Here is a 21,300-nt window from a genome sequence, read left to right as displayed (position 1 = left end):
TAAGTTCTCTCATGGCCCTTCCCAGTCACTTCAGTCACCTTCCATCCCAACCCCAAACCCAGAGGCAGCCCCTTTGTTTTCCTTCCTTTTTTTTACTTTAAGTGAAAAAAATTCTTGAAATTTCTAAAAATGGCATGGCACCATATGTGCTTGTTTGTGTAAGGCTTCCCTCCTTTAGCTTTACGTTCCTGAGAGCCAAGTATGTTCTCTGTAGTAGCAATTCATTCTTTTCTGTTGCTAGGTAGTATTCCACTGTATAAATATATCAGAGTATATCAGAGTGTGGCCATCCTACTATTGGTAGAAACCTGGACTGTTTCCCATTTTGGATTCTTATACACAAAGCTGCTAGGGATATTCCTGCCCAAGACTATTGCTTGCATATTAGAAATATCTGCCTGCATTTCTCTTGGGTTAAATCACTAGGAATTGCTGGATCACAGGCCACACGTACATTTAGTATTAAAAGCAACTGCCAGACCTTTCCCCCAAAGTGGTTCTACCATTTTATATACCTACTGAGAATGTATGAGAGTTCTTTTGTTCTAGGATCTTGCTAACATTTGGTGTTGTCAGTCTTTTTAATATTGGCCATTCTGGCAAGTAAGCAGTTGTATCTCACTGTGGCTTAATCTGCATTCTCCTGAGGACCAATGTTTGAAAACCTTCTTCATGTACTTATTGGCCATTGATCTCCTCTTGGGAACTGTTTGAATCTTTTGCCTATTTTTGTATTGCTTTTTAAAATTGAATTGTAGGAGCTCCTTATACCTCCTTGACACCTACTCTTGTAATAGATCTATGTGTCACAAAATTTTCTGCCAGGCTGTGACTTTCCTATTCATTTTCTTTTCTTTTTTTTTTTTTTTAAGATTTTATTTATTCATGACAGACACAGAGAGGGAGAGAGGTAGAGACACAGGCAAAGGGAGAAGCAGGCTCCATGCAGGGAGCCTGACATGGGACTCGATCCCGGGTCTCCAGGATCACACCCTGGGCTGAAGGTGGCACTAAACCGCTGGGCCACCGGGGCTGCCCCCTATTCATTTTCTTAAAGCATCTCTTGATGGGTAAAAGTTTTTAACTTTGATGCTATCATAATTTTATTTTTGAAATTTTTTATGTATTACCAAATTGGAAAATCTAACTTAAACCTTAACAGGGTTCCATGCTTCACACTCTGAAATGTGACATCTATTCCAGCACTTGGACCTGTGACATACAATCACTGACAGAAGTTCTATCACTGACTCAAACTCTGTGCCAGTGAGAAGGAAGGTCAGAAAGTCAAAGGCCAGGTCAAAGACATGATGTCAACTAAACATCACTTAGTGGTAAATATCACAGCAAGTAAAAGCAAGAGAAATTTTGATAACTTTAAGGAATATTTTCATTAACTATGAAGAGTCACATAAAAATCTCTAAGCCAGTTCTTTTACTTTCAAATTCAGCTGGATGGAATAAATCTAATTCCTTTGCCATCCAACAGCCCCATCAATACTTGAGCCCCTTTACTATTTTCAAAAACTAGTTTACTTGTATATTTATTTGTATGTTTGTTCTTAACTTTTCATGACTCACAAATTTAAATTACCAGACCACTAAAGAAATCAGAAAGTTTCTCTTTACTATAACTTTCACCCCATACACCTGGTAAAATCTTTAGAAAAATCACAAAAAGCAATGCATTTTAGAGAGAAGGCTCTAGTTTACTTACCTATGAGCCTTTGTGGAGTAAAATATAATTTAATTTTAAAAATTTGTATGTAAAATAGACATCAAGAATTCAAAGGTGAGCTGGAAGGTCAGCTGAGAGGACATTACCAGAATAAATTAGGAAAATTTAAATATGGACTTTAGGTTAAGTAACAGTACTATATAGCATTGTTAAATTTCCTAAGCGTGATAATTACTTTGTGGTTATGTTGGAGCATATCCTTGTCCTTAGGAAAAACATGCTGAAGAATGTTATGAAGACTTAAAGTATTATGGGGTAAAGTACTATAATTTAGCTTTCAAATGGTTCAGCAGCAAAATGAATATATAAAATGGTGTGTTTGTCGTAGTGAAACAGAATGCAAAGGCATCAAAATATTAACAATTGGTAACTCTAAATGAACTTTTCTTGTAACTGTCTTGAAGGCTGAGATGTTTTCATATTAAAAAGTTGAGAAAATACAGATTTCCAGGCCCATTCTAGTCCTAAAGAATTAGAAGCTCCAGAGTTAGGGCAAAAATCTGAAATGCTAAGAGCTCCAAGGTTAATTCATGATTCAACTCTGGATAAGTAAACAATTAAAAAAAAAAAAAGCTCCAAGTTCTAAAGATGCTTCTGGAAACACTAGAAAAATCTGAATATGGAGTGTATTTAGATAACTTCTTGGGTTTGATAACTATTGTGGTTATGTAGTAGAACGTCCTTGTCCTTAGGAGATACATGGGGAAATAGTTAAGCGAGTTAAATTGCTATGATGACTAGAGCTTACTTTTAGAGTTCCAAAATAGAAGAGAGAAAAAGGAAGATAGGTATATATATACACAGAGAGAGAGCAAACATGCAAAGTGCTAACAGTTGGTAAATCCAAGCAAAGGGTATACAAGTCTTTCACCATATGAAGCTTTTTGCTGTTATATGGGTTTAAAAGCTTCCAGACAGAAAGAAAAATATAAAAATAAAAACCAAATTAAACTAGTTTTGAAAAAGAAGTAATAACAAGTTAAGGATCAAGTCCTAAACAAAGTGGTAATAAAGAGGACATGAATTCAGCCACCGGTTTCAAACTTATTAAAAACCCAAGAGAAAGCTGCCTCTACTCGATGTCTCCTACATGCAAGTTCTGCTCACAAACCTCCACCTGCTTGCTGGACATTTTCCACCAGATGCCCAGACTTTTGCCTCAAATGCACCTGGGAGAATAAACCTAACTTCTCCACCACCCAGAAGTTGCTCAAACCTGGGAAAATGGAGAGATCCTCCAGGAGGGCCTTGAAGACCAGCCTCACCATCCCCAGCATTTCCCTTCCTCACACCATGTCTGACACACCACCTCAGCCATGGCCTCAGCGAAAGCTCCTCCTCCTCTGAGCAGTCCCCCATAACTGGCTGCCCAACAGCAGCCCCCACAGTTGAAACCACAATTCCAAGCACAGCCTACCCTACACAGTGGGATTCTCACCTCCTTCCTTCTGGTTGCTAAGAACACAATCACTGAAGGGGATTCTCCATCAGTCATAGCACACAGGCAACTCCCTCTGAAACTAGAAGCAATTCACACTACCAAACCCAACAAAATACTAGGCCTTAAAAAAAAACAAAAACAAAAAACAAGCAAACAAACAAACAAAAAACACATCTACTACTTCAAGTCTCTCTCAGCTTGTCCTCAAGGGTGAGTTCATTTTGCAAAAGTGTGCTAAACCTGTTAAAGTCCACCTTCCCAGCCAGGCCATTCTTTTGTAGTGTGTGTCTTTCCCTCTGGGCACTAGCTTCCCCTCAGAGTTTGATGCCACCCATGAATTTAATAAGTGTTAAGCGGGCAGGGCTCCCTTCAGGTTGACAGCAGCCTATTCAATCAGTGCTCTGTGGGTACCATTCCACAGTCCAGCTGTGATTCAAACTATACCATATGACTCATGTTTTGCCAGCTTACACACAGGGAAAGATTTTCAGAGATGGTGTTAAATACCTTGGTGAAGTCAGGAAAAATACCCAGATTGTGGCCTGACCACTAAGTCTAGAAAGCCTATCAAAATGCACAATCAGTTGTTTTCTTTTTGAATAACTTGCACTTAGTAATCCTGTTTGCGTCTCCTACTCTTCACGGCTTTCTCTTCTATGCACTTAAAAATAATTTTTAAGCCAAGAATTTGCCTAGGGTTGTCATGAGACATCAGTTTAGTTGCTCTGAATCTACCTCTCTTTAATAAGAATGGGCCATTTGTCTTTTGGGTGTCTTTGCCATTTCTTCCAATTTTCTTGATTCCTCAGAAGTTGATGACCTTGAAAACTTTAGTTGGAGTTGGAGTTTTGAGTCTTGAAAAGCCTCAGATCATTCTCATTTTAGTCTTCCTTTCCCTCCTCCTTGATCATGCACAGCTCATTCATCCAACAAATACTTACTGCTCCGCAGCCCACAGAACAGCGACATTCCCAAAGGCTTGGTGCTAGACTGTACTGCTGTATTCTTTCCCCATTGAGCATGGGGCCTGGAACACAGGAAGCCCTCATTCACTTTACTGGGCAATTTACAGGGGATTCCCACAAAAATCTAAATATATAAATTACTTTTTGTCCCATCTAAATGGTAAAGCAAGTGTAAAATACATGAGTATTTTAAAAACAACACAGCGCTGGTGGGCAGGCTGGTTCTGGGTGAGGGAAAGGAATGGCAGGGCAGGTACAGCTGGAACTCCATCAGCTTCACCAACTGGCTGCCTTGCCCCACACACCAAGTCTGTCCATTCCCTCCTGATCCCGCCTCAGTTCAAAACCAAAGTGATGTTCAAAGTCATCACATGTCTAGAGATGTCATGCAACTCGACTCTCGCTGACTCATTTTGCTCTAAACTCCCTCCACAGCCGCTTCCTCCGCTCCAGCTTCACCAAATGTACCCCTCCCCGTCCCCGTAACTGAGGTCACTCAGAATAAATGTCACAAGGACCCACTGTCCTGAACTCAGCCAGTACTACAACAAACACTGGTCTCTCGGCAATATTCCAGAATAACCCAGTGGGCTGCTGAAGGCCCACAGGAGCATAACCCCAATAAGACGTGACTAGCTAAAAAAGGCTAGTCTCAAAGCTCTACGTAAGTTATAGAGAAATGAATGTTGAAGCAGAAAGCACAGGTATGCTTTACATGCACTGTGCTTCTGACCGGGTGGGGCCTCTCCTGTAGCAGTGGGTAAATATTTTTGATACTATCCTGGATAAAAGTATTGCCCTTAAGTGGAACATTTCTGGTCAACATAATTCAGGTCAGCAAAACAAAGCACTTTCAGCTCTATGAACTAACATTGATTTTAAGGCACAAAGTAATAAAAATCACAGCACGGTAAATTTTAAAAGGCTTCCACAGTCTTCTCCATGCACCTGAATATTCATTCAACAAATACTTGAAGACCCTACCCTATGCTGCAGCAGAGAACAAGAGGCGCCACTTAGCTTACAGCCCCAGTGGAGGAGAAAAATCAAATGAAAATAAAACTAAAATTCACTTTGCTAAAATACTATATTAGGGCGTACATCCCATGTGGATAAAAATAATCACTCGAGAAGAATCATAATCTTGAATTTTAAAGATAAAGCATTCTAAGGTACAATCTGTTCCAAAATCCTCTTTATATATGTTAGCATGGTTCAGTTCATAGTTTTTTTTATTTTTTAATCAAAACTGATAACACCTTGGGGTGCCTGCGTGGCTCAGTCCTTTGAGAGTATCTGCATTCAGCTCTGGTTGTGACCCTGGAGCTCTGGGGACTGCCCCAAGTCAGGCTCCTTGCTCGGCAGGGAGTCTGTTTCTCCTTCTGCCTTTCTCCCTGCTTGTGCGTGCATGCACTCTCTCTTTGAAATAAATAAAATCTTTTAAATAACTGACAAAACTTTATCTTTTTTTAAAAGATACATTTATTTGAGAGAGAGAGAGCATAAACAGAATGGGCAGAGGGAGAGGAAGAGAGAACCTAAAGCAGACTCCACACTGAGCCTGAGGTGAGGCTCGATCTCACAACCCTGAGATCAAGATCTGAGCTGAAACCAAGAGTGGGAGGCTTAATCAACTGAGCCACCTAGGTGCCCCAAAACTGACAAAATCTTATCTTAAATTAAGGAGGAAATAGTAATAATTCTTAGAAAGTTATTTTGAAAGCCAAAACAAACAAAAAACAAAAAGGAAACAAAAATTTAGAATTTTATCGTTCACATAAATACTTCTGGCCTATATTTGAGTCATATCTAAAAATAAAGTAATAGGAAAATCAATTCTTACAAAGTAGGCAGAGCTTTTATGATTTCACAAAATACAAAACAAATAAAATGGCTATTTCTGCTGAACCTTTTTCCCCATCTGAATATACTAATTGCCAACAAGAACAGCTTCCATGGAGATAGCTATTACTGTCTGGAAACTATTAGCATGGTGCCTAAATAGGACCTATTAAAGGACCTGACCTATTTAAGTGATTCTCCACATCAACAAAGTACTCACACCCCTAATAATTTTGCTCTTTATTTCTTCAGCTCCAACATTTAAACAGCATCAATAAGAATTTTTTTAAATCTGCTTTCTTGCCCATAACATCAACCTGGAAAAAAAAATCCACTCATGTAATGCATAATATCTGAGCACTTACTACTTTTAAGGCGGTATGGAATATATAAAAACACTTCTATTCTCAGTGCCCTTTTGATTAACTAGAAGGAAGACTTTTACCATATTTGTTCATTCCAATATTTACTGAGTACTTACTACGTCCAATCACTTAAGCACTAGAGATAAAAAGAAAACAAAACATGTTTGCCTATATAAACATTAAAAGTAACTCTCTTCACCCTAGCACTTATTCTAGACCACAGTGAGCAAATTACAGACAACCTCCCACTTTTGTGTGGACCATGAGCGTATGAATGTTTTCACCTTTCAGATCAAGTGAAAAAAAAATCAAAGACAGAAACTTAATAACAGGAGAAAGATATATGAAATTCCAGTATCTGTGTCCATGAATAAAGTTTTATTGGAACCCAGTTAAATTTGTCTGCTTACACTTCTGTCTGCGGCTGCTTCATGCTATAGTAGCAGAGCTGAGTAGTTGCAAGGGAGATTGTATGATGGCAATGCTGACCCCTGACCTAAACCCTGACGGTAAAATAAATAAACAAACAAACCCTCATGGTAATCCCTCTACAGCCAATGACTGGTGAGACAGGCAGGCCTCAGCCAGTCTAAACCAGTAGGAAGCAAGGGCTCTTACTCTGAGCAGATGAGAAAAAGAAGCCCCTCTTCTTCCAAGGAACATGAACAAGGAGGCATGCAATCCCAACTGCCACTGGCTACCATCTTGTCCCCCGGAGAGGAACCAATCTCAAAGTGACACCTATGCTGAGAATGAGAGCAGAGAAGCAGAAGGAACACTAGTCCCTGAAGATATTTCAAGCCACTGATCATACCATATCTGGAATGATCATACCGCATCTTTTTAAATGGAGTAAATTCCTAACTGTTTATGGATGTTTGAGTCAGGGATCTGTTCCTAACACAAGTGCCGCCCTTACAGTCAAGCAAGCATGGAAGGCCACAGATCACTACAGTCCAAAACAAAATGTCTGCTTTGTTCACGGGAATATCACTATCACCACATTCAATAACTGTATTAATGAAACGCTTACTATGTGACAGTTTGTAGTCAATCTTTGTGACTATGATGCAAATACTGATCTCCTTATTTTAAAGAAGGAGAAAAGTTAAAGATGTTAAGAGAGGTGTGATGACTTACTGAAGGTCAACCATGAGTGACAGAGCTAGTACTCAGGTCCGGTCCAGTCTGCCACTTTGTTGTCTGAGATCTGATTGGGTCACACTTTCATCTGCTGAAGCAACTAATAAATGAATGAAGATGCTAAAGTAGTGGTATGTGGAGAGTGCTACGGAACCTCATGCTTGGGAGCCTAGGGGTTACGAAGCCCAGGGTATGGGAGAGCCAGGAGGACTAATGAAGGAGCTAAACTGTAAAGGATATTTAGGAGTCACTCAGGGAAAGGCAAAGTGAGGAACTGTCCTAGAAGAAACAGCATGTGTACATTCAGAGTACAGAAACTGACTGAATACAGCTTATTAGTATAAACAGAGAGAGGGAGTCAAAGAATGGCTAGAAAGGGTAAGAGGGGCACGACCCTGAAGTGTTCCTTAGATCATGCTACAGAATTTAAACTGTCTCAAGTACTTGAGGAACCACTTGAGGTTTTCAAATAAGGAAGGGGCATGACCTACTTTCTACTTTATAAAGATAGCTTTGACAGAGGGATGAAAACAGAGCCAGTTAGGAGTGATCTAAGCAACACCTAAAGGATCTAAAGTGTTCAACTGAAGGAGCTTTACAGTCAGAACTGGAATCCCAACTCCAGTTCTCACTGTTACTAGCTTTATGATCTTTGACAAATTAATCTTCCGATTCTTCACCTACAAAATGAGGAGCTAGAGAATCAGTATGAGAACTAAATGCTAAGCTGAAGAAGCACACAATGCTTGACATACAGTAAGGACAACTCGCTAAGTGGCAGCTAGGTTTGTGCTCTGCCATTGTTGTTACCAGTTACGTTTATAGCTCAGGAGCACCAGTACTGGAAGCTATCAACAGACAGTAGCTAAAGTTATGGAGAGCATGCGGCATGGGACTAGAGCAGGACCTAGCAGAGAACCTTGGGGAAGAGGATCCTTCAGGGAGCAGATCAAGAAAAGCAACAAGAGCCCAGCAGATCTGGGGTAATGTAGTCTCTGCTGACTCTGACTAGAAAGACCTAAAGGGAAGCACAGAAGAAAAGGAGCCCGTATTACTCATTTGTGGTATTTGGCTGGGTAGAGGATACCTTCTACAGAGTAGAAGGAGGTTTTGTGTTCTGTTTTGTTTCTCATTAAATGAGAAAAACTGAAGAAAGAGGAATAGGCTCTGGGAATGGGGTAGAGAAGGAGAGGTAGATAAGTGATGGCTCCTCCTCAGGGGTAGGTAAGTGATGGCTCAGGTCTGTGAGGACGAGGTTTGGACACAACAGTGAGGGGACTCTTGGGCAGCCAAAAGCTCCTGTCCCAGCCTTTGCTTTTCTCGTAGGTAGGTGGGGGCCCACAGGTCTGTAAGAGCTGCGACTGCCAAGATTTTAAATTCCTTCTATCTGTGGTACACCCTCCACCCTACTGGGCCTCCTCCTCAGTCTAAAGAAAGAAAAGGGGCTGTACTAAACTACACATTAAAGATACACTTCATGAGCTCAGTTTTTGCTTTCTCTCATGTGACAATTAGAATATCTTGCCAAGATTCTCAACTGTACCAAGCTTCTGCAGCCATCCCATGTCCCAGACCTCTCTCTCTCCACTCGGGGGTTAAGGGGTATAAACTGGCCTTATGTCAGTTGGCTCCCAATGTCATGCACCTTGGAGGCCAAACCCCACCCATCATGCAAGAGATGCCAGACTTTTATTAAAGATTTGTTTCTTTCTTTCTTTATTTAGAGAGAGTGGAGGGAGGGCCTAAGGGAGAGGGAAAGAGAGAATCCTCAAGCAAACTCCTCACTAAGCACAGAGCCCGACTTGGGGCTCAACCCCAGGGCGCTGAGATCATGACCTGAGCTGAAATCAAAAGAGTTGGCCACTCAATCAACTGAGTCACCCAGGCACTCTGAGATGCGAGACTTCTTAAGGATGCCCCTGATTTCTCCACACAATGGGAGGAAGTCATGTCAAAATGGAATTGGAAGTACTAAGGCATTGAGCTCAAGGAGTTGAACATTTAAATACCTAGCACTGAAAACATGGGTAAACATCAAATAACAACATATGGAAGGACTACAAGACATTGTTGAGGGGCCAAGTGAGGAGGAATATCTCGAAAACATGTAATTTCTTCCAAATCAGTATTGATCTGAGCTACTGAGCCTTAATTTACCCTTATTCAGTCATCTTAAATGTCTCATTGATTACAAGAGAATTCTGAAAAAGTAGCCTGGGGACTTATTAGCACAAATACTGTACTACCTCTAGAAGAAAAAATAAAAAGTTGCTATGAGCTTGCAACTTCATGTACATGAATTTCACCTTAAAAATGTCCTATCTGGGGATCCCTGGGTGGCGCAGCGGTTTGGCGCCTGCCTTTGGCCCAGGGCGCGATCCTGGAGACCCGGGATCGAATCCCACGTCGGGCTCCCGGTGCATGGAGCCTGCTTCTCCCTCTGCCTGTGTCTCTGCCTCTCTCTCTCTCACTGTGTGCCTATCATAAATAAATAAAAAATTAAAAAAAAAATGTCCTATCTGTATAATCTTACAGAATACAAGAGAAATGGAAACACGAGGCACATAAATGTTTGGCATATAAATCTACTAGTACCTCCATATGAGACACAGCCCATCAGTAACTGTATCTCAGATCTGCGTCAGGGACCCTAGACCTCCAGGTATATTTACTGGTTATAACTAAATGGACTGAATAGTTAAAGCCCATAAAATAATCAAATTAACTTGAAAGTTCCAGAAAATAAGTATTATATACTACTCATTAAAAGAATCAGTTCAGTTTTGAATGAAGTAATGTATCCAGGGGTAATCATTACTACTTAAGGAGGAAAATGGGCACCATACCAAGTCAGCCCAACTAAATTACGAGTATCAAATCATTTACCGTCTCACAGGTATTAGAATATCCAGTCTATTTGTAAAGACTTTTTACTTCAATAAACTCAGAAAAAATTCTGTCCAAAATATAACTTGAATTTAAAGATATTTAATATTTAGGGGGGCCTGGGTGGCTTAGTTGGTTAGGCATTCAAATCTTGATTTCAAAAAAAACAAATCTTGATTTCAGCTCAAGTCATGATCTCAGGGTCATGAGATCAAGCCCCAAGTCAGGCTCCAAGCTGGGCATAGAGCCTGCTTAAGATTGTCTCTCTCCCTCTGCACCAAACCCCTAACCCTAGCTCATGCTCATGCTCTTTCAAAAGAAAAAAGAAGAAAGAAAGAAAGAAAGAAAGAAAGAAAGAAAGAAAGAAAGAAAGAAAGAAAGAAAGAAAGAAAGAAAGAAAGAAAGAAAGAAAGAAAAGAAAGAAAAGAAAAGAAAAAGAAAGAAAAGAAAAGAAAGAGAGAGAGAAAGAAAGAAAGAAAGAAAGAAAGAAAGAAAGAAAGAAAGAAAAACAGGATAGCTTTATAACTTGAAAATAGGAAAAAAAAAGAAAATAGGCAAAGTTTCTTCGACAAGATAAAGAGAACAAAAACCATTAAAAATGAAGAAGACATCAATATAAAAATATCTGCTCTTCCAAAGATACTATTTAAGAAGGTAAGCTATAGACTGGAAGAAATTATTTGCAACACATACATCTGAAATGTATTGCAAATACATGTATTTGATACATCTGAAATGTATTTGCAATACATATATCTGAACTTCTATCTGGGATATATAAAAGCTACAACTCATTAATAAAAAGACCAAAAAAAAAAAAAAAGGCAATAAAAAATAGGCAAAAGAGGTAAATGGAAAGAAACTTTGCCAAAGAAGATAATGTATATGACCAATAAGCACAAGAAAAAGCACATCACTAATCCTCAGGGAAATGTAATTTTAAACGACAATGAGAAGCCACTGACACCCACCAGAATGGCTAAAATTAAGACTGACAACACCAAATGTTGGTACAGATGCAGAACAACTAGAATTCCCACACGCAGTTGGTAGGAGTGTCAAATATATCGTACAACTACTCTGGAAAATAATCTGGCAGTTCTTTTATGAAACTAAACAAACACCTACCTTATAACTCAGTAATTCTTCTCCTAGGTATTTACTCAGAGAAATGAAAACATACATCTAAAAAATACAAAATCTTCAATATAATATTACAATATTCATAGAATGTTCTTCAGAATAGTCCAAACTAGGAATAGCCCAAGTGTCCATCAGTAAAAGAACAGAGAAACATATTATGCTCTGGTCACACAATGGACGACTTGGCAATAAACACAAGACATTCATACACGCAACATGGATGAACCTCAAAAATATGCTGACTCAAAGAAAACCTAAACAAAAAGTTCTTACAAAATAAAGTTCCAGAACAGATAATACCAATGTATGGTGAAAATATTTAGTACGGTTGCAAGGCAAAGGTGGTGGCAAGGAACGGACTTGAGTTTTCTGAAGTGATAGACATATTCTTTATCTGAACAGGTTGTTTGGATTGCACAGATGTAAACATTTATAAAGACTATTTGAAAATAATACATTAAGATTTGTGCAACTCATTGTATGCAAACATTACCTCAGGAGGTGCAAAAACCATGTTGAGCTCTAGTTCATGTCAGACACGCACGAATATTTAGGAGGTATACTACTATGACTCACTCTGAAATGCATAAAAAACAGATTAATTGATTGATATGATATAAAGCAAATATATTAAATGTGAACCACTGTAAAATCTAGGTGGTAGGGTCATTATACAATTTTTCTAACTTGGGTACATAAATTTGTCATGATCAAATATTAGTTTAAAAAATATAAATACATGAAGTACCCAGGCTAAGTGCAATAAAAGATGTGTATAACTTTTGGATAAAATTATAAAAAATAATGATAAGACTTAAATAAATAGGAAAATTATACTTTGTTCACATGTAAGAAGACCTGGTTTTATTGTCCTAAACTGTGCTGTAAATTCAATTCCAGTCAAAATCCTGAAACACTTCTAATGAAATTTACTCTATAAGCACATGCTCAATGATACAGTCATGCACATGGAAATGTCCAAAAATAGCAAGGACAATGGTAAAGAGACAAGGTAGAGGACTTGCCCGATCAGATATACTATGAAGTGGAGTGACTCAATGAGGTATTGCTCCTACATTATTGGAATAAAACAGAGCCACACAGATTTATACACAATACATGACACTGCAGACTCGCAAAGAAAGAAGACACTTTGTCTGAAGGTACAAGATGTTTTCATCACCTGTCTTTTAAAAAATATTGAATTAGATCTCCACCTTACAATATATACAATAAAATCTACACTTGGAAGTTTAGAGATCTCCACGCGAAAAGATAAAATTTACTATATTTGAAAATAAGAGAATGTTTTACAATCTGTTTTAGAAAGGATGTCTTAAAGCACAAAACTACAAACCATAAAATAAAAATTACAATATTAATATGTTAAAATCCAAAAATTCTCTTCAACTAAATATACTATAGCAAAACTACAAACCATAAAATAAAAATTACAATATTAATATGTTAAAATCCAAAAATTCTCTTCAACTAAATATACTATAGCAAATGACAAGGCTACATAATCAGATTGGGAGAAGCCTTTCACCTTAGAAATAATCAAAAGGTTCAGGATATAGAAAAGAAATTCTACAAATCAAAACAAAATGAAACAACTAACAACCACACACCAGAAAAACAGACACATTCTATGAACACGCAATTCACAGAAAAGGAAACATAAATGGCTATTCTCAGGAGTAATCTCACTGCTGATCAAGTAAATGCAAGTTGAAACCACAAGCTAACGACATCACACCCACTAAATTGGCGAATATTAAAACTTACCAAGTGTTGGTAATGTGGTTACAGCAAAAAGGCGCTGTATCCTGCATGAGTGGGAGCGTAAACCTAATACTCCCACTTAGATGGCAGCAGAAAGTCAAGTTGAATACGCGCATTTTCATAACCAACAATCCCAAGTTGAAAAGCCCTCAGAAATGTACACGAGGGGAAGGGTAGCTACAAGAGTGTTCAGAGAAGCAGTATTTGAAAGAAGAAAACAAAACAAGCCAAGTGGTTGTTGATGGCAGCATGGCTAAACAAAAAGTGGCACATTCATACCGGGAGGAGCTATATATATGAAACTATATATAGAGAGAGCCAAATCTGGTGGAATCCCAAACAAATGGCATCAAGCTAGTATGCCACGTATTAGCCTAGTCACAAAGCCCGTCGTGTGTGCTAAACAAAGATATATAGATATAGATATAGATGTATGTATATATACATACACACACACACTTCCTGAGCTGTCTTCATCTACACGGCTTTTAACAACAGGTATGTTTACACAAATGGAAACCTAGTATATAATGTGCGACATGACAATATATAACATGTTACTTGGGTGTCTAAACATTTTATGTTATAAAGAAATGCAAGAGCATAATTATCACAAAACGTATAAGAGTGGCTGGGAATGGATAACAAAGGAGAGGAGAAACCAAGAATTTGGGGACATTTTATTTCTTCACCTGGACAGTGGATAGATCTTAAAAATGCAGTATTTCAGGGAGACAGAGTTTTTAAAGAACACTACATAGAAATCTGTATATTCCAGAAGCTAGAGAGAGAGCTCACTGACAAAAAGCATGAATTAATTTGTAAAACTCAAAGTGACAATCATTCAAATCCACTCAATTCAAAGAATGGAAAAGTGAAGTTGAATGCTAGATATTCTTTCGACAAACATTTACAACACAGATTTTTATTTTCATGTAAGAAAAAAAGTTAACTGCTCCTAAATAAAATTTACACGTGGACGTTAAGACCAAAAGGGCTTTCCAGTATATCTTTTCAAGGAAAGTGAAATTTAAAACAGGGTGAAAAATTGGAGGGAGGGAAAGGAATTGTGTATAGTAGTGATACGATAAACAAGAAACAGAAGTTAGAGACAGAGTATAACATCAAAATAGCTCCGAGTCTACCCCTACAGGTTATGGAATCAAATTATTTTATCAAACAATATTCTTTCACTTTAAAATAAAGACTGATGCTTGCTGGCTTCCATACAGAATGAGTCACTGGGTTAAATGTGCAGGCACATATGTGGGAGAGAAGTGCTGGCAATTCTCCAAGTACTGCAATAGTGCCTTCCACTCTGCTATAACTGGACACCCCTCCACCGCTGCCCCGTCCCCACTTAATTCACTAGCCCTATCTGCCTTAGAGCACCGAGAGCATCTATGGCAGATGATGACAGTTATACTACAGCCAAAATGACTGGACAAACCACCTGGATCTCACAGGGGGCCAGAGAACAGCCCAAACCCTTCAAAAGTCCTTACGCAACTTTTTTTTTTTTTTTTTTTTAAAGATTTAGGGATCCCTGGGTGGCTCGATGGTTTAGCACCTGCCTTCGGCCCAGGGCATGATCCTGGAGACCCCGGATCGAGTCCCCTGCCGGGCTCCCTGCAGGGAGCCTGCTTCTCCCTCTGCCTGTGTCTCTCTGCCTCTGTGTGTGAGTCTCTCATGAATAAATAAATAAAATCTTCAGAAAAAAAAAATTTATTCACCAAGTAAGTTCAAATTTCCCTTTGAGTCTAACAGGTTATCTACAGCAATCTGTCCTCAAGCATCATCAATTTGATCAGAACTAAACTGCATTCAGGGATTTGCCATTAAAAAATAACTGTATCAGCCAAAGGTAGCTAAGACACATCCTTGAAAAGCAAGTATCAAATGCAGATGGAATGCCTGAGGCTCTCCCATTTAAGGAGAGTAACATTTTTTAAAAAATAAACAACGAATGACAAGAACATACCGTCTTGGCTCCCCACACCACCAGGAGAAAGAGAAAGGTTAAAGCATGGGACTCCAGAATATACCCCTACCGCTGGCATATAGAGAAGAAAGAACTGAACATCTAGTTTTCTAGCAGAAATCTCCAGAACTATAGGACACAACCAGACATGCATCCACCCAGACAGACTTTCAGCCATGCATGCAGCGCTGAATGGATCCTGGGGCAGCATTTATTGAAACATATGAGCGAACCCAAGCACGTCCACATCTCCCAACCGGTGACTGACACTTTCCCCAGAGATTACGTAAATTGTAGATGGGTTATATGTACCCTCAGGTTTAATTAAAGGGCAGTTAATTTAAAAAATTTGTTGCATGTAGGAGTCTAAGGAGTTAGACTTAGGAGATAAGTATCCCTGACACAAAGTTGCCTATTTTCATGATATTAAAAACAGTGTGCTCCAGTAGCATCAAGAAACTAAAATGTATCCAAGCTCTAGTAAAATAAAATAATATAACAGATCTCTACGGGATTAGAGAGTAAATCAGCAATTTGAAGGCTGATGTACAAATGGTATACTTTTACCCTAAGAGGTGGACAAAACTGTGTCAAGTGGTTCTCAAAGCCACAGTATAAGCACTACCACTAGAGCAGCCATTTCACTTAAAACACTACACCAAAAGAACATAATAGAAAATGATTTCTTTTTAAATCCTAAAAATAATGTCAAGCATACAATGACCTAATTAGTTCTGCAGCCTTATGTTCTCCCAAGTTTTGTACTCAACCTTACCATTAGAGAAACTTTAATGAATATATCTGAAAAACACAAAGGCATAGAAAATTGGTTTGAGGGCTATCCCAATTATGAAATGAGAGAAGAATTCTTCCCATTTGGAGAGACTGGGATAAGAGGTTCTGAGAGACTTGCTACACAGTTCTTAAGTGGATATGAATCCAGGTCAACAGACTCCCAAGGTACATTCCGTTGCGGGGGGAGGGGGGGTATTCTACTGGGACTGGAGGCCTCAGGGGTTAAATTTCTGTCCTGACTAAAAATAAGGTAAATAGTCCACATGAGCCTTTATCCAAGTTATCTTGTTGCTAATTAGCTGAAAAGGAAAACTTTTCCTTTTCTTGTACTCTCTTTGCTACACATGATTTTAAAGAAGACTAAAATACAAGCCCTTCCTTTTACTTCCTACAGGTTAATATGTTTGGTCTTTTTAAAATGTGTTCCAGAATTCCCTCAGAACAGTTTTTAGTGCTTGGTTTCATATGATCTGGTCAGGCTGGACAAAATGCTGTTTGACTGAACACAAAACAGCACACGGTTCTTGGAGCTTTCATCCTACCTTCTCACACTAGAATGACTACCACGGGATTAAGCAACTAACTGAGAGTCTATCGATAAAGAAAGGTAATTTCACCAAGGCCTCTGCATCAAGAGAGCCAGAATGCAATCAGCAGTTTATCTGTTAGTAAGTAGTCTAAGACATACTGAAAGTAGAAAGAAAGAACAAATTTCTAAATGACTAGTATCCACCAGATGAATCTGTGAACATATTTTACAGATACTACACGAATGTATTTAATCCTAAATAAAATAAGCTCAACAAATAAGGCTGCTAGGGACAAACTCTTACTACTACATTTCAAAATGTGCTGTTAGTCCTTGAGAGCAATGCCTAAGAGTTTTTAAGCAGCTGTCCATCCACAGTTCTGAGTATGTACAGAACTGATTAAATAAAAAACAAAGTGATATTATATAATCCTACTAAACTTCAAACTGAAAAAGAAAACAGTATTCTACAGTGACACCTACTGGTAAAGGGTAATATAGTAGCCTGACACTATGAGACAAACAGATGTTTACATACCTGTAGCCGGTTAGAAGCTACAAGGAAAGACTTCATGATCCTCAAAAGGGAAAAGCTAAAGAAACAAAAACATTACACATACCAGTGTCTGTAAACTACAAGCTAAGCCCAAAAGACCACCATGATCCTTGAAACTTTCCAATCAATACATCTGAAATAAGTTTCCCCTGGCCCCCCCACCTGGCCATGCAAGTTAGATTTTTACATGCAAGTTAAAAGCTAAGTGTCCAATTTACTCATGTTTCTTTTATGTTTTAAAGAGTAAAACTGAAAAGGTAAAACTGAGTTCTGTATGAAATTAGATATTTTATTGATTCTCAATTTAAGTTGAAGACTTAAATGAAAAGCAGACACTTGCTTTAAAAAAACACCACTGTATAAGTCCCTTAATTCTAAACATTGCTTTTCAACAAAAGGATCACCAAGATAAAAGAAAGCCAGTTACTCACTTTTTCTCTCAAAGGACTGAGTCCATCCCCCCTCATAATTCTACACAAAATTTAACAAATCATGTTTAATGTGACCACTATCATCATCAACTTCAGACTGTTAATGCAAAACATCTCAAAAAACTTACCATTTGAGCCCATACTCTTCTCAAACTAAGATTTTCACATGTGCTATTTCAAACATAATTCTAGTCAGATTTAATTGGTAGCATGAAAAAAAAAAAGCATACTTTCTTAAATAATTCGGTGTAGTATGCCATAGACGGAACTAGAAAGGAAGAGATAATCTACAGAAGGAAAGAAATAATCTCCTTCAACTCTAAAAGTCCCATAAAATCTTACAAATTAGAAGACCTAAAATTCAAGTATTATGGCATCATGAATGAGTGACAAGAAATTTGAGTTCTAGTCTTGGATATTCCATTAACTAGTTGGATTTCTAAGACTTACACAACTTTAATGAACTATACACCTTTTCTGGGCATTAATTTTCTCCTCTATAAAATTAGAGGGAACTGAATGGGTCTTCTGGTAATGCCCCTGCTGAAATTTCTTCAGCTTCTACGATTTCCCTAGTAGATGAGAATGGTTTGGGAATCAATGTCTATACCTCAATGACTCAATAAGCATAGCAACAAAAAGGAAGTTGGCTTTATCTTTTAGGTTTAACCTGCTAGAAGCAAACCATATAAATAGAATCACACTTTCACACTGTGGTGTACCTGTTTAAGACTGAAGAACCCGTTTCCATCTCCAGTGCCTCCTACTTGGCACACAGTCAGAACTCAGTACTTACTACACAGAAGGGCTATGGGAAAAGACTACTCGTTATGTAACACGCAAGACTCCAACTCTTTAAATGTTTTGCGTTTTGTTTTTGTAACATACTTTCCTCTTTTACATATTCTCTTTACATACCATGTCTTTTCATGACAATTATGCAATCCATGTGAACAATGCTTAAAAGGCTACAGATCCTCAAACGCAAACAGGGGTGGCAACAAAATATCTGAATATGAAAGTCAGAATACATTAATTTAGGTCCTAACATTTCCTAAATTTATGACCCACCTGTTAAGACTGGTTCAATTTTTGAACTAGTAGCAATGAGAACACAATATACATTTCCCTGTACTAATCTGAACCATATATACATATATATATATATATATATATATATATATATATACACAGTGACTTCCTCAGATGCAATCAGCCCTCTTCTGCCCAGGAGTACAAAGAATAAAATGGAGCAAAGATGTGCTTCACTTATAAATAGCTACAGAAAACCTCTGACAACAGTTAACAGGCACAATTAATGGTCTCGTTCATCAGTTTTCCCAGCTTGAGTGTTTAGGATCTTCTCATTTAGAAACTTTTAAAAGGGTAGTAGCCAAAGCCGTCGGAGATGGTTCATCCACTCTTCTGCCTGTTTAAGCAACTGGCTTTTAAGGACAAGTGACAAAGGAACACAAACTTTTACTTATGTCAAAGGTGAACTAATATGCTTTCTTTGAATTTCACATTGTGTGTATCTTTGCCCGTTTACACTACCAATATTAACTCTGAGAATGTAAATTTGTGCAGTGACTTTAATTATGCTACGTTTGCCATTTAAGTGTATGCATTCACTCATTAATCAAATATTTATTGAGCACCTATTAAGTCCAGGGCTATTCTAGGAGTTGGCAAGAGGAATGAACAAGAAGAGGGGGTAAGACAGGAAGACAATACGCAGGAAAATAAAGATACTTTCCTATGGTGATAAGCGCTTATTTAAAATAGTTATTTGAGGTATGACTGCAGTTATCTGATTTATTTCCTTCATCTATGACATGATTCCTTGTAGACTTCAGGAAACAAAAAAGCCTAAACCATTTCAAAACGAGGGTTTCAAAGAGGAAAAACTGCAGCTCACATTCGTGCCCATGTGTATTGCAGTTTCAACCTTCTAAATGAGTCAAGGGAAGTATAAAAGAAACTGAGAACCACTGAAATATGAGATGAAACAGATTTAAAACATCTGCACTGTTCTCTCTTGCTGGGTAAGCAAGCACATGGAGGGAAAAGGTGACCATCCAACATATTTGTTAAAGAAGAGAAAACGGAGTGAAGAAAGTAGAGCAGCTCACCCCGCGTTCTAGGACACTCTACGAGGCTTCCGAGGCAACTACAGCGCCTGTTAAAGCTACCGAGAAGCAAAAATATTTAAAATAATTTCCAAGAACATTCACATCACACACCCCCAACTCACACACACACACACACACACACACACACAGGACAGTATCCTCTGAGTTGCTCTTAAAAGCTGCTGCTTTGGCAGGAACTTATTTCCTCCGGCTCTGGCTCTTTTCCAAAGTCCCCAAAATATGCAAAAGGCAAAGGTGAACGGTTCCCTTACTCCCGCCCGTCCCCGACTCCACGCCAAGCCGGGAAAGGGTAGGTCCCAGCCCTGCTCGCGGGTCCGCCCTGGGGCGAGGGGTCAGCGGGAAGGGCCCCGTGCGACCCCCAGGGCCGCGCACCCAGCTCCGCCCGGGCCCGCCGAGCGCGGCCTCCGCCCCGCGCCACAAGGAGGAGCGACGCGGAGGGCGGAGGGCGGAGGGCGGAGGAGGGCGGAGGGGATGCGCGGCGGGCTCCGGGGACCTGCGAGCGCAGCGCCCGCCGCCCGCGCCGGTCCCGCAGCCCGGCCCCACGCCCCCGCCTCGGCGCTGCCCTGACCTCTCCGCGCCCCGGGGCTGCTGCTGCCGCCGCTGGTGCCCGCGCCCGGGCTGCCGCTGCCCGAGCCGCTGCTGCCGCTGCCGCTGCCCGAGCCGCTGCCCGAGCCGCTGCTGCTGCTGCCGCCGCCGCCGCCCTTGGCGTTCTTGCGCGGGGCCATGGCGCGCACGACTGGAGCGGCGAGGCCCGGGGGCTCCCTCGCTGGCCGGGGCCGCTGACGGCGGCGGGGCTGCGGCGGGTGCGGGCCGCCCTCCTGCTCCTGCGGCAGCGCCTGGGTCTCGGCTCCGCCCGCCGCGCCTCCGAGGACGGTCGCCCGCGTGCGGCTGCGCGCGCCCGGGCCTGGCGTGCGCCGAACCCGCGACTCCCTCCGCGGGCGAGAGCGCGCGGCCCGCGGGCCCCTCGGCCACGCCCCTCCCCGCCCCCGGAAGGCTGAGTGACGGGAGGCGGGGCCAATCAAACGGCCCCGAGGGGGGGCGGAACCTGCCTGCTTCCCCGCCCCCCTGAAGCCTGGGGGCTGTTCTGGGCGAGCCGCGGCCGCCTGTGAGCGCGAGCCGCCTTCGACTTTCCCGGTCGGTCTCGGTCCTTGGGAACGTGGCAAACGTGGAAGCCAAGAGGGCTCTCGCGAGCGTTGGCGGAGCCGGGGCGCCCCGGGGGGCGGGGCCGGCGGGGCGGGGGGCGGGGCCGGCGGGCACGTGGGCGGTGCGCGCGGAGCGCGGGGCCTGCGGGCCTGGCTCGGGGACCTTGCGGGTGTCCCGCTGCGCTGTACCCCGGACTCCGGGGACTGCGGCCCGGCTTCCTGCGGAAGCGCTGCGTTTCTCGTCTGCATTGATACGAAGACGTGTCTGAAACGAGGATGTTGGGAGTAGCTCCATGCTTGAGCCACACGTAATTGATCGGTTCGATTTTAAAGCAGGACTTGATTCTGTTTGTGGCATCGGGATCTGCAGCGCATCGCAGTTCAAAGGCGCAAGTCTAGATGTAA

The 21,300-nt window shown here is 40.7% G+C and overlaps 1 protein-coding gene across 2 annotated transcripts in view; it reads right to left on the bottom strand.

Moving 5' to 3' along the window:
• Window positions 1-20,702, bottom strand: part of ASPH (aspartate beta-hydroxylase) — a 211,438-nt gene extending 190,736 nt beyond the window's left edge. For both annotated transcript variants that reach the window (XM_041769500.1, XM_041769502.1), the window contains exon 1: window positions 20,322-20,702. In XM_041769500.1, the coding sequence (XP_041625434.1) occupies window positions 20,322-20,478 (157 nt within the window). In that variant the 5' untranslated portion in view covers window positions 20,479-20,702. The remainder of the gene's footprint in view (window positions 1-20,321) is intronic.
• Between the last annotated feature and the right edge of the window lie 598 nt (window positions 20,703-21,300).

Source organism: Vulpes lagopus, chromosome 9 (genome assembly GCF_018345385.1).
Source record: "Vulpes lagopus strain Blue_001 chromosome 9, ASM1834538v1, whole genome shotgun sequence".
NCBI lineage: Eukaryota > Metazoa > Chordata > Mammalia > Carnivora > Canidae > Vulpes > Vulpes lagopus.
This window is presented reverse-complemented; position numbering and strand designations above follow the sequence as displayed.